The following is a 14662-nucleotide window of genomic DNA, read 5'->3' as shown; positions in this document are numbered from 1 at the left end:
GAAAAATGTTGGGGTCCCTTATTTTTCAGGACACCACATATATGCATTCTTTATGCAGCATCAGAAAAATGATATGACAAACATTTCCAGGAGTTTAGCCATGTATGCCATTCAGAAAAATTATACAAAAGGAAGTGGAAATGGACAATGAACACTCCACTGAAGATCACTGATGTAAGACCAACTTGTTTATTTCAGAAAAGGACACAAGCAGAAGCTGTGGACCCGACACAGCACTGTGTTTCGGCGTCTGAGGAACACCTGCATTAAGGGTCACTGTGGCGTATATGTTCACAGATGACAGGTCTGGGATAAAACAAAGCTCGATCCAACTAACATGCCAGAGTAACCATAAAAAAGAGACCTGATTATGAAAGATAACTCTCATTTTGTTTCAGTTTGCATTTTGATCTCTGTTTTCATTTTTTTATTTCATTTGTTTTAGCATGCAACTTAAGCATATAATGAAATGACAGAATTGAAACAACATGGGAACACAGACATAAGAATTGCCTGATTGAATCTGAACAAAGGTCCATTGAGCCCAGTATTCCATCTCCAATAGTGACCAGGTTAGATCGCAAGTACCTGCCAGATCATTGTATTTTTGCTCACTCCCAGGGATAAGCAATGGCCTTTCCAAACCTACATGGTACATAATGATTGATTGATTGAGTTTTCTATCCTGTTCTCCCCAAAGAGCTCAGAATATGGACTTTCCTCCAGAGGCTTAGCTAAAACTTTGTTTAAACCCCTCTGTCCTAACTGCCTTGTCACTTCCTCAGGCAAAATGTTTCACAGCTTGTATACTGAGTGAAAAAAAAAAAACAATCTAATTTATTTTATATGTGCTACCTACTAGTAGCTACTTGGGATGTCCCCTGGTCTTTGTCCTATTTAAAAGGGTTCTGGTAGTCAACTGTTCCTTATTTACCTGTTCCTCCCTGAGTACCCTATTTAGGGCTCCTTTTATCAAGCAGTGGTAGAGCCTTTTACTGTGGTGAGGTAAATGCTCCGACACTCATAGGAACTGAATGAGCATCGGAACATTTACCTCACAGGCCCATTGTAAAAGGCTTTACCGTTGCTTCATAAAAGGAGTCCTTAATCCTTTATTTAATGAATTTATTAGTTTTGTTTATTTAACACTTTCCTTATACAACTCAAAGCAATTTGTAATTTGGTCAATATTCAGCCAGCAATGGTCTATAATATATATATATTTTTTAATAAACTGTCACTGGCTAATTTAACCCCAGATATTTGATGTTGAGCCAGACAGCAGCTAGCAGCCAAATCTCATGCAAGTCCCAACTAATATTCATATGATACATACGAGTTATATGGATCTTGGCTGAATATCAGCTGGGGCCCATATACTGTAAGTGGAGTCCACATATGCCCCTCCCCTCCTTCCCCCAGTCTATCTACCAGTCCTGGTAGTTTAGTGATCCTTGTGGCAAGAGCAAACCCCACTTACTCCTGCCCTCACAGTTCGTACAGTAAGTGTAAATGATTGTTGCAGCCTCTAGCGGTAGTATTGCAGTACTAAATTCAAGGAGTATGTGTTCAGAGAAAGGTGCCATTAGGGCAATGTCAGGGGAGATCAGATGCTTTAAGGGGATCAGCAGAGAGACTGGTGTGCATGTAGAACAGAAGCAGTGATTATGAAAAGCTGCTCCACACACATGAGCTAGAGCTGTACATTTCCCCCCTCGTCACTTTTTAAAATAACTGCTTCCGTGGCATATGAAGAGATATGGACATTCAGTCCTGCTCATCCATACATTTATTTTACAAAATGCTGTGCATTTGGCAGTAGGGTTACCATATGGCTCCAGAAAAAGGAGGACAGATTGAGACATCTAAGTCTTACTTCCATTTATCCATTTATCAAAGAAAAGTCTTGCCTTACCAATCTGTTAGACTTTTTTTTAAGTGTAATATTACACTTTCAAAAGAAAAAGGATTGGTAAATCTTTGATAAATCTATGTTGAACCTGTCCCATGAAGCCCAGTGTCAGACTCACTGGTCAATTAGGAGCCCTTTAAAAAAAATTGTGCTATATTGGCCACCCTTCAGTGTTCAGGAGCCATAGCTGCCTTTAATTATAGATTACAGATACTAATAGTTCAGCAGCCTGAAATTATACATATATTTTATATTTGATTTTTTTTAAACAGTCATCCATAAGAACATCAGCTATTACATATTTACTGGTAAACAGATGCATTTTTTAATATCTGAGAATATGTTGCTTTCTAGTTTGTCAAGATGCCTCTGTTACATCTTCCTGATTTATCATTATTTACTTCAGTTCACAAAACAACAACCTTTTTATTTTCCTCTCATTGTAAAACAGCACATCCCAAATGAATAAGGCATTTTCCCTCAATAGCAAGAAGCTGGGTGACTGGCTTTTAACAAGTTCCTTGCAACACTTATTAAAAATACATTTTTGTAACAGAAAGAAAGGGTACAAATGGATCAATTTTTTTTTTATTGCATCAGGATTTACAAAGACACTCAATGAAGATAAAGAGTAAACAAAAGCAATAGGAAGAAATATTTTTTCACTCAGAGAATAGTTAAGCTCTGGGACGCGTTGCCAGAGAATATGGTAAGAGTGGTTAATGTAGCTGGTTTTAAAAAATGTTTGGACAAGTTCCTAGAACAGTTAATGTAGCTGGTTCCTGGAGTGGTTAATGTAGTGGTTTTAAAAAAGGTTTGAACAAGTTCCTGGAGCAAAAGTCAATAGTCTACTATTGAGACTGTCATGGGGGAAGCCACTTCTTGCCCTGGATTAGAGGCATGGAATGCTGCTACTATTTGGGGTTTTGCCAGGTACTTCTGACTTGGATTAGCCTCCGTGAAGACGGGATACTAGGCTAGATGGACCATTGGTCTGACCCAGTAAAGCTATTCTTATGTTCTTATAACCCTTTCTCCATAACAGAAATCTGCAAATGAGTGGTTGCTTGTTCACTCTTTCCAAAAATACTAGGACTAGGGAGCATGCAACAAAGCTACCAAGTAATAGATTTAAAACAATATTTCTTCACACATGCAATTAAACTCTGGAATTTGTTGCCAGAGAATGTGGTAAAATCAGTTAGCTTAGTGGGGTTTTAAAATGTTTGAATAATTTCCTAAAAGAGAAGTCCATAGGCTATTATTGAGATGGCATGGAGAAATCCACTGCTTATTCCTAGGATGAGCAGTATAAAATCTGCTTTATTACTTGGGATCTAGCTAGGTAATTGAGACAGAGAGTGACACAGTGACCCATTAAAGCGGTTAGCCACAGCTAACAGCAATAAACTCACAGGAATGGGTAGAATTTATATTTGATCATTGTCGGTGCGGGAACAAAGCTTTTTGCCACTCCGCAGAGTGGTAAACAGCTTTGTTCCTGCGGGGAACCCCATCCACCACAGCTCCCCAATATCCCAGCATCACAGGTCTATCCCCCCTCCCCCCATCACTCATAGGTCTGGTGGCTCCAGCCCATCTCCCATTACTCATGGATCCAGCAGCTCCAGCCCACACTCCCCTTACCCGTGGGTCTGGCAGCTCCAGCCCACCTCCCCTCACTTGTGAGTCCGGCAGCTCCAGCCCACCCCCCTCTCTCATGGGTCCAGCGGTTCCAGCCGGCTTCCCTCCCTCCCTGCCACTGGCACATACTTTGCAGAGCAATCCAATCTCTACATAGACTGGTTCGATGGTGCTGGCGGCCTTCCCTCTGTCGGGTTCCTTCTTATGACGCAGCTTCCTCTTTACATAAAGACAGGAAGTTGTTTCATAAGGAGGAGCCCGGCAGAGGGAAGGCTGCCAGCACTGTCAAACATGCCTGTGAGAGATTGGCTGGCTCTGCAAGGTGTGTGCCAACAGCAGGGAGGGAGGGACACCATCTGGACCCACTGAACCCGAGAGCGACTGGGGGAGCTGGAGCAGTCAGCCCTGATGAAGAGAGGGAGCAATGTAAGGCAAAGTAGAAGGAGGAATTGGCCTAGGAAGGGGGTTGGGGCTGGACAAAAGAGCAAATGAGGGGAGATGGAGCTGAAGGTAAGGGAGTGAGAGGTGCTTGACCTATGGAGTGGAGGGCTAGAGCTGAAGGGAAAGAAGAGAGCTACAGGACCTGCAGGAGAGGGAGCTGGAAGGAAGGGGAGAGGTGCTGCACCTTTGGAAGGGGGGCTGATGGAGTGAAGAGAAGGGAAAAGGAGATGCCATACTAAGCAAATGAAGGAATAGGGAATGAAATACTGAACACAGCAAAGAGAGGGAGAGACACAGGGAGGTATCAGAAACAGAGGGGAACTAATGGGCATGGAGATGAGAATAGGGACAGGGACAAGTGCACAAAGGGGTATGGTACTTGGACAGATAGCTATTCAAGACTTGTGCGGATGGGATCAGACAGAGTCCGCAGGGACGGGGCGGGGATGGGGACAATTTTTTCCCCCCACATCATTCTCTACTTGGGACCTGGGTTGGCCACTATTGGAAGCAGGATACTGGACTTGATGGACCTTTGGTCTGTCCCAGTATGACAAGTCTTGTTCTTAACTAGGAAAATGATCATACATTTACTTTGGTCAATGCACTGAAATCCTCAGCAGTGTATGTGATGGCAGTTAAAAAAGCAAATGGAGTGTTAGGAATTGTTAGCAAAAGAATGTGTCTCAGTATAGATTCACTGTATGACCAAATAAGATTATATTGTGTGTATATATGAAAAATGAATAGAAAAAAGGGTATTACAATTAGTACTATTGTGTTTCCCCGAAAATAAGACTTACCCTGAAAATAAGCCCTCACATGATTTGTAAAGATGCTCCTAATATAAGTCCTACACCAAAAATAAGCCCCGACACTCCCTGACTCCATCCCTGACACTAGTGCTGCCCGATTTGCCAATAATCTCTCCCTTCCTCTCCTCCACCCCAATTCTTCCTCTTTCCTTTATTCCCCCCCCCCCCCATGTGCAGCATCTTTCCTTGCCTCTCACCCATCCCCTTGTGCAGAAGCTCCGAGGCCTCCAAAAGCAGCAGCAGCACTCTGAACAGGCTTTTCCCAGCCTTCCCTGCCGGAGCCAGGCCTTCCCTCTGCAGCGTCTTTCTATCCCCACTGACCCTCCCACCATGAGCCTGACATACCTATATTCCGAAACCTCTAAAACAGCAGCGACAGAAGCACTCTGAACGGGCTGCTTCGCTGCCTTTCCTGCCAGGGCCTTCCCTCTGCCGTGTCATTGATGACATCATCAGTAACGCAACAGAGGGAAGCCATGCTATATCAAGGGCTGTGACATTAAGTCTCCACCAGCAGTCTGTGCCAAACACAAAATTCCCTCACTAAGGGATTGCACCAAACGGCTCAAAACACAGAAGAAACTTAGGCACTAGCATTTAAAGTATGCACAATACATGTGTAAATGATTACATTTCTTGCATTTACACGTGTATGTGTGCACCTATGGTAACATTCTGCCTAAGTGTTATTCTGTGAATACTTACTTAACTTACTTAGCCTGTATTTGCAAGGGGGATGTACACACAGGGCAGGAGCATGGGCATGATATACAATAGACAGGCTCTTATGTTTGTGTGCAACTTGCAGAATACTCTAAGGGCTCCTTTTACAAAGGTGCGCTAGGGCTTTAACGCGCGCAATAGTGCGTGTTAAATTCCTGAACGTGCTAGCCACTACCGCCTCCTTTTTAGGAGGTTGTAGATTAGCATGCGGTAATTTTGTGCGTGTGATAAAAACCTTCGCAAAAGGAGCCCTAAGTTACAAGGGCACATGCTGTATGTAGGTATTTGCTTGCACTTAAACCAGCTATATGGCTGACATGATCACGTTGAAATGTTGAGCACATTGAAAGCCATTTAAGTTCTATTCTACAAAGAAATGTAGGAGCCCAATATTCAGAAAAGGCTGAGCTCCTAAATTTATGCTCCTAAACTTGTACTCTTTTTTTCAGCCAGATTTAAGAGCATAACTTTTCAGCTGAAAATTCATTTTAATTTAGGAGCTTAAACATTATGGGACGGATTCTGAAGCCGACCCTGGTATTGGCCGGCATCTCCAAAACCGGTGCTGGTCACATGTCAATCATGTGCCGACGTTGGCTGCAGAATTGCGGTCACATGTAAAGTAGATGGTAGAAATGCAGGCCAACTTTACAAAAGAATCGCGTCCACTGGGGCTCCTACCGGTGCCTATGGTCACTTCCAGCGCAAGTAATGCCCACTTTGACCGTAAGCACTGGTAGACACCTCTGTGGATGGGACATCAGTGGCCTGTTCTTTAGGCACCTGCAGGCACCTACATTTTTTTGTACATTAGTTTTTAATTGGTTTTAAACATGGTTTATCACAAATTAAACCAATTAAGTTAGGTAGCCTTTGGTACCCTGTCCCTCTTTATCTTCCTAGCTCCTTTCCTATAACCCTTCATTGTAGCTCCTTTTCAGCCTAATCCTGTAAACCGTGCCGAGCGCTACGCTTGTGGAGATGGTGCGGTATACAAACCTAAGGTTTAGTTTAGTTTAGTAGCAGTAGGATGCCTCCCACCACCTAACATTCAGCAGCTCTATGAGACTCGGGGCCTATGCTCATAAATATAGGCCTGCCATTCATTTGACTAGATTTGTGAGCCTCATTTTTGAGCCCGATACTGAAAATCAGTTCTGTGCTCTTAACTTCTTTATCCCTCCCTATATCCACTCCTATTGCTACCCACTTTTTATGCTCCTAAATTTAAGCGTTTAGAGCCACTATTACAAAGCAGCAGTAGCAATGCTGTTGTGGTAAATGCACTGAAGCCCATTCAGTTCCTATGGGCTTTGGTGCATATACTGCGGCAGTATTGCTTTGTAAAAGGAGCCCTTAGTGAAATTTTGAGTAAAAATATATCGTATGCACTCAGCCTTAGTAAATTTTCAGAGGACAATTTCAAAGAGGTGCATATACTGCGGCTTTGTAAAAGGGGCCCTTAGTGAAATTTTGAGTAAAAATATATCGTATGCACTCAGCCTTAGTAAATTTTCAAAGAGGCCAATTTATGGCAAAACGAGTCCTTTTACAAAAGTGTGCTCCAAGGTATGTAGCATGTGTTGCTAAACCAACCATTCTATTTTTATGGGCAGCTAGCATAAAGCGTGCATTGCTTGGCATAAATCCATTGAATATAAGGCCAAGGGGTGGCTGTTCTCTTTTACACCCTGCAGATGCCTAATTCTAGGGACCTTGTTATAGAATTACCCTGCTTATATCCTTATGATTGTATAATTCCTCTACAAAGATTCTGAAATCTGTAAGATCAGGAATCAATGGCTCAAGTGACAAAACTCATGACGGAAATACCAAAAAAAGCCATAAAACAAATCTTCTCTTTAGCTCCCATGTAATATCATTTATTTTTATAGAATAATTTTGTATACATTAGTATATAATATTTATGAATTTCAGCATACCATCATTTGCAGTTATATGGAATATGTCTGTATTGGTTTAGCAATTAACAGTTATCCTTTACTTTCTTCTGTGCATTAGAAAGATCATGACCCTTCTGTCAGAAGACTTCATGAATAAAACTGCACTGGAAAGCAGTGTGCAGATTTTTCCAAACTGCACCGATTTACATATTGACTTTTTGATGAAGGAATATTACCTTCCTACCATGTACAGTATAACTTTTCTCGTGGGATTCCCAGGAAATATGTTTGCCATTTACGTGTACCTCTTCAAGATGAGGCGTTGGAGAAACAGCACTGTTATTATGTTTAACTTGGCTATCACAGACCTATCGTACCTAGCAAGCCTTCCTTTCTTGGTGTATTACAATGCCAATCAGGAACACTGGACCCTCGGGGACTTCATGTGCAAATTTGTTCGTTTTGTCTTTCACTTGAACCTGTATGGCAGTATCCTGTTACTTACCTGTTTCAGTATCTTCCGCTACATTGTAATTGTCCATCCCATGAAGTTCCATTCTATTCACAACAGGAAATGGGCCATAGTTGCTTGTTCAGCAGTATGGTTAATAGCAATGATGACTGTCGTTCCAATGTCTATAATGTTTACCTCAACAGAAGAACAAGGCTCTTCCGCCTGCCTGGACTTTACGAGCTCAAACAAATTGGACAGGGTCAGGTGGTATAACTGGATTTTGACTGTACTTGGATTTTTCTTGCCATTGGTGGTCGTGACTCTGTGTTACACGTCAATTGTTTACAGTTTAGCTAATGGACCCTATACCCGTGATATTTACAAAAGGAGAGCACGCATTCTTGTGGTTACACTCTTGGTGGTCTTCTATGTGTGTTTTTTACCCTTTCACATTCTTCGAGGCATTTGGATTGAAATGAGAGTTCATAAATTCAGCTGCTACTTTGAAAAACAGATTCAAGCCATCTATATCATCTTTAGACCAATAGCTGCACTAAATACATTTGCCAATCTAATACTGTATACTATTATTGGTGACAATTTCCAACAGGTTGTCCTTTCTGTTTTTCGGTGCAGGTTGACTAACAGCATGCCATACACAGGAAACAATATTGATGCAATCTATAGGCCATAAAAATGTGCTCATGTTATTGAACTGTCCATTTGAGAATACTTACCTATAACTTCTGAGAAGTTCAGTAATCTACTTCCACTGAGAATTTGATGCTAACACAAGGATAATGACCCTGGAAATCAGTACTGAATATATCAATTCTGAGACTTGAGGGGCATTTTCAAAAGGACAACCAAGTCAGTATAGGGGTGTCCATCTCACATGTATTTTTGAACAGGCCATGTTTCAAAAATAAGTGAAATGGATATCCATGCACTGGAAATATCCAAATTTTTAAAAAGGGGAAAACAAGGAACATGAACATCTGTAGAGCAGCATTCTTAGAAAATGGTCACACAAACATTCATGCAGAGAGATTAAGCCTAGAACTACTTATCACTTACATAGTGCTGAAAAGCATACGCAGCACTGTACATTTTTTTCCATTTATAGATGGTCCCTGCTCAGAAGAGCTTACACTCTAACTTGGACAGACAGACATGACATATAGGGTTGGGGATGCAGAACCCAAGGTGAGAGGAGTTAGGAATCAAAAGCACTCTCGAAGAGGTGGGCTTTTAACTAGGCCTTGAACACTGCCAGAGATGGAGCCCGCCGTAGGGATTCAGGCAGCTTGTTCTAAGCATACGGTGCAGCAAGGTTGAAGGGACAGAGTCTGGAGTTAGCAGTTGAAGAGAAGGGGCAGCTCCAACCTTTTTCTTGTAAAAGGTCACAGTGTAAATACAAGAAAACTCTGAGGGCCACTAAAAGATTTCAAGCTTACACATACTACTAATTTTGTAAACCACCTTGACGTGCTTGTTCAAACTGAATAGTAAACATTAAAAATTAATACCAATAATGATTCTATAACACTTCACAGATATATTTTAAAAACTCACTTTATTTTGGATAGTCAATAGTAGGATAGTCAATAGTAGCAAATCCCATAAATGAGACACCTGAGTAACAAACTTAAGAGATTGTTTGCGGATACTATATCAACTGGGCAAAATTGAAATTAACGCATATACAAGATTTGAAGAACATTTCATCCAAACATTTGAGGGCCACAATGAAAGATTTGGGGGGTCACACATTGGAGACCACTGGCCTAGTAGTTAGTGCAGTAGACTAAACCAAAGGACCCAGGTTCAAATCCCACTTTGTTTTTGTAATTGTGAGTCCTCCAGGATCAGAAAAATACTGGTGTACCTGAATATACACCACTTCAACAGCCTCCAGGCTTTGAGGTGTCATATATTTATAGTAGACAATTTTCTGTTTCTGGAGAGCTCATGATTTAAAAGGAAAAATACTTGAAGTGGGATTTAAACCTGAGTCTCTTGGCTTACAGTAAACTGTACACCCACTAGAATAATTCACAGACCTGATTCCTGCTCTCTTAGGAATGCCCATAGAGCCTAGTATATCCTTCAAGTTTCACGTTTGGGTAGGGGACAGCAATCAAGGGGGGGATTAAGGAGGTGCCATGCCTTAATTTCTCCATTGGACAGCTGCTCAATCAGAGTACCTTTTTGAAACAAATCTAAATAAGGATGTCCTTCTTTTTATACATGGATGTATCTTCCCCTTCAGTAATCACTGTTGGACATCCAGATTTTGGCCCCTCCTTAGTCCCACTCAAAGCACACAAGATCATCCATTTTGACCTTTTGAGACATCCATATAACTCCAAAATGAGCACCGTGGTCACTGTCTGTTTCTGATTTAATTGAGCTATACCTCTATGTTATGGCATGATGTCTTTCATGCTAAAATTAAATCTTCCCATCTACCACAACACATCCAGTCTCCAATCTCACCCGCAGATGAAACAAAAGTTTAACTCCAGAAGTTTAAATAAAAATCCATCAGAGGAAAAATCACTGTTAATGTCAATACCTCTCTAACTCATTTACACAGACTGTCACAATACAAAGAAAATATTGTATAAAGAAACCCAGTTCTATGGAGGCCATTTTAAAGCCTTTGAACCTGTAAGCTCATTTAAAAAAATGGCTGGAAGAGGATTATGTGAATTTTTATACTCGTATATGTTTTACCTGTTTGAAAGATGCATTTTAAATTCCCCATTATATTAGAATAGAAAGTGATATCCTAATATTCAAAAAGCTTTTAAAATCTCATTTATTTAAGGACGCCTTCGATCTATAATTTACCTTATGGACGCCATTTACTAATTTTTAATCCTCTAAATTGTTGATTTGGCTCAAACAATTATGCAAGAAATGCTTTGAATAAATTTTTACCCTACCTTTCGTTCTTCCCTGGTTTTTTTGGTTTTTTTCCTCTTCCCCATTGTAACTTTACCCTCCTTCCCTATCTCTCATGTGAGTCACAATTTGATTTTATTGTAATTAGGTTAAAGTTTCTTTATTATATTATGTACATCGCCTAGAACTCTGAAATAGGCGATTCATCAAATGTGAAATAAAACTTGAAACTTGAACTTAAAACTTAAAGGACCCCCTTGCCCCCGCCGACTCCATCAAGGAATTCAAACCAAAACCCCCTCAAATACTTTCTCTTTGTGACCTATTCTGCTCATTTCTCAAGTTAAAGCATGCTTATGGTTTCACAGAGCAAAGGGGCAATTTTCAAATACTATTGGTACACATGCATTTACCCACATGAAAACTGTTGAACATTGTTCTTCTATTCATTCAGGTGTCTGCTATCCCAGGTCAAACCAAAGTCGAGATGAATTTAAGTTAAGTATGAAATTCATCATTTAAAAAATATTTATATATTTATTGTTTGGACACTGAAGATGAATGGTCAAAATATTTTAATGGAGAAAAAATAATAATTAATGCATTTATAAAAAGTAAGAATGAATTAAGGCCAGAGAGGAATATTCTACACCGCAATTCCCGCCAGATATAAATTTATTATCAAGGGCAGAGGAGGTGTTTCAGAGGCATTTCTTCTATACAAGAATATATATTGGCACAATTATAAAGTTTGATTTCACAAAATAAAATAACTAAAATTGAACTAAAATTGAGTAATTGTATACTCGGATGTTGGACTGAGAATTTGTGTGTGACACCATCCGGATAATTGAATTTGTTCACATATTTGTGAGACCATCTGTAGTGAGAACATTAGCATGAGGCCATTGATGCTAAAAATAGAGATTTGGTACAGTTTTGTAAAATGGTCCCTTAGAGCATAATAGAAAATTTAGCACATCCTAAGAAATGAAACAAATTAAGATTATATCCTTTCTTCTTTTCCCTTGACCCCAACATATATACACACTATTTCCTATTACACTATTCCCCACCCCACCCCTTTTACAAAAGTGTAGCACAGTTTTAGCACTGGCTGCAGTGGTAATAGCTCTGATGCTCATAGAATTCCTATGAGCTACATTTTTCTAAAAGGGGGAGGGGTATGTACCAAAATTGTATTTTTTTATTTTTTGTTCCTGGGTAATAAGTGTTTTTTTTTTTAATTGCCTATGCTACAAAAGTATAGAAAATGGCTATCTTTACCCTCACACATTGCTTTTGTGATCAGGACATTGATATTTTGAAATCTACCTTTTATGCAGAACATTCCAGATTGATTTCAAGCTGAGTAAACTTAGGGGCCCTTTTACTAGGGCACAAACATCCAGCAGATGCATTTTGCTATGTATGCTTCCAGTTTATCAAGATAAGAGGGAAATAGTACTCCATAGAAGCATCTGCTAACATGTGCAATGCCTACAAGGTATATTGCAGCATGCCTGTTGGGAATCAAGACAAACATTGGGCACCTCACTTCACATGGAAGCACTGCCAACAAAACTCTGTAAGGTAAGACAATTTTGTTTCTCACTAGGCTGGCAGAATTTTCTGCTATAGCATTTCTTAGAATGTTTAAATATTTAAATGTTTTATTTGATAATATATTATATATGAAATATGTTGTGAGAATCTTGTACACATTAGTTATAGGTGAAATAATTTTATTTTCATTGTCACAATTTCATTTTGTTCTTCTATAGGATGGTACAGAGAAGAAAAGAGAGCTATGAAGTTGGCTATCCTAAGAATGTGGTGGGAACCCACTCAAGCAACTACTATTTGCATAGTGAACCCTTCAATATGTCAAACTGGCAAGCATGCATCTGCAATCACATAGCCGGACATTCCTTCATCCATTGCCCCGTTGCCACATTGCCCTGAGTTCCCCATCCCCACTCCCCCAGAGAGAGAACAGCTGTCTTCAGAAGAGAGCAGCAAGTCAGAGAGTGAGGGCGACATTGTAGATCCAGTTTACAATATCAGTGGTGCAGCTGATGAGAGAAACCCATACTATCCAAACTAAAAAGTCGTCAACAACCTGATGCAAGTCACAGATCAGAGGAAGTGTCACCGAGCTTTTTTCATGTTCTTCACCCATCAAGATGGGCTCTGCTTCTGCCACAATGTGACCAGTGTGTTTGAGACAATTGGAATCGCTTCTAATCCAAAAGTGGTGTCTCTTCATTGACAGCTCATCCATGAGCATCAAAACCATGCTGCTCCAAAACTGGCTCATTCAGTGCACCTCAAAGAGGATTACAACAGCATCAAAACCTTACTAGGCACCTTGAAGTATGAGTATGACTGGGAGGTCATCAGAGACTTCAAAATGGTGGCATTCCTAAAGGATCTACAAGGCAGTTTTACTAAGGGCTCCTTTTACTAAGGTGTGCTAGCGGTTTTAGCGTGCACGCTAGACGTTAAAGCCTCCATAGAGCTTGCATTAGTATTTTTCATTTAGCTAAAAACGCTAGCGCACCTTAGTAAAAGGAGCCCTAAGTTTCCCTGCTATCCCTGTCTTTAGGACAGCAGGGACACAAAGGCACACTACCAAAGGTGGGATTGACCACAGTGGACCGAGTTCTCTGTGGGGGAGACAAAATGTCATGTGGCAATTACTGGTAGACTTCCAGAAAACAATTTGTCAGAATTCTAGATAAGAAATTGGCAGCCTTCAGATACCTTCAGTGTATCTTCCCTAATCTGTCTGAGGCAAAAATAAAAACTAGTGTCTTCATTGGACCACAGAGAAAGATCCTGGAGTACAAGGAATTTTCCAAGAAGCTAACTAGGAAAGAGAAAGCAGCTTGGAATAGCTTTGGTTTGGGACTTCCTGGGCAATCACAAGGCCAAAAATTATATGGAGTTGGTTGAGAATCTGGTGAATTACTGTAAAACAGGCTGTACGATGTCTCTCAAAGTCCATGTCCTTGATGCTCATCTTGAGACATTCAAGGAGAACATGGCATACTCAGAGGAGCAAGGTAAGTGCTTCCACCAGGATATACTAGACTTTGAAAACTGCTACCAAGGACTAACTTCTAAATCTTCTGTGATCATCTTTGTATAACTTCAATATAAATAAGCTGTATGTTAATTGTGATTCAAATGTTGCTTTTTATGACTTTATAAGAATGAAAAGATGAAGATTGAGCATTTTCACATTTTAAATATACATTGTAAAATATGACTATCCTGCTTGCAAAAGCAAAGTTTTATGAAAACAACATACATTTTCTATAATTTTTAAGCATGAGCAATTAGGAAATTACACTTACTGCCCTGGAACCAAAATCATGGAAGAATCACCTGACCAGAGCAAGTTTTTTCCTCATTACTTTAAAGTGTTGTGCACTTCCTTGCTGCTCCTCAGATCTGACTAGTTTAGAAGTAGCTTAAACCAGAAATACACTCACACACATATAATTAACATCAGAGATACATAATATTACAAGTTGTGTGTTTTAATTACAGATGATGAGGCTGTAAACACACGAGTAGAAGCATAGTCCACTTTACGATGAAACATTGACTGCTGATGTGCATGTCAAATCTTACAGTAGATCTCCAGAGGCACGTCATCTTGTAAAAGTCAAACCTGTGGGTTATGCTCCACACCTTTCTGAAAATTTCTATAAATACCTTGTTTGCTCATTAAAATGTTTATTTTTTATTTGTTCTAAGATGTGTGCCTCTGTGAGCTGATATCAAATCTAACGTTATTCCAGAAAAAAGCAAGGCAATCAACTGACAAAATCAATCAAGGGAAAAATAA

At 40.1% G+C, this 14662-nt stretch overlaps 1 protein-coding gene across 1 annotated transcript; it reads left to right on the top strand.

Moving 5' to 3' along the window:
* Nucleotides 1–474: 474 nt before the first annotated feature.
* Nucleotides 475–8911, top strand: OXGR1 (oxoglutarate receptor 1). The gene is made up of 2 exons (XM_033947606.1): nucleotides 475–572; nucleotides 7558–8911. Exon 2 carries the CDS (start codon nucleotides 7565–7567, stop codon nucleotides 8585–8587), a length of 1023 nt encoding a protein of 340 aa, XP_033803497.1. The 5' UTR covers nucleotides 475–572; nucleotides 7558–7564; the 3' UTR covers nucleotides 8588–8911.
* The last annotated feature ends 5751 nt before the right edge of the window (nucleotides 8912–14662 follow it).

This window comes from Geotrypetes seraphini, chromosome 6 (genome assembly GCF_902459505.1).
Source record: "Geotrypetes seraphini chromosome 6, aGeoSer1.1, whole genome shotgun sequence".
In the NCBI taxonomy this organism is placed as follows: domain Eukaryota; kingdom Metazoa; phylum Chordata; class Amphibia; order Gymnophiona; family Dermophiidae; genus Geotrypetes; species Geotrypetes seraphini.
The sequence above is the reverse complement of the archived record's forward strand: the minus strand, read 5'-3'. Positions and strand labels throughout refer to the sequence as shown.

Excerpts from the sequence above, each read along its gene's own strand:
- OXGR1 (XM_033947606.1), top strand. The coding sequence starts at position 7,565 with ATGACCCTTCTGTCAGAAGACTTCATGAATAAAACTGCACTGGAAAGC.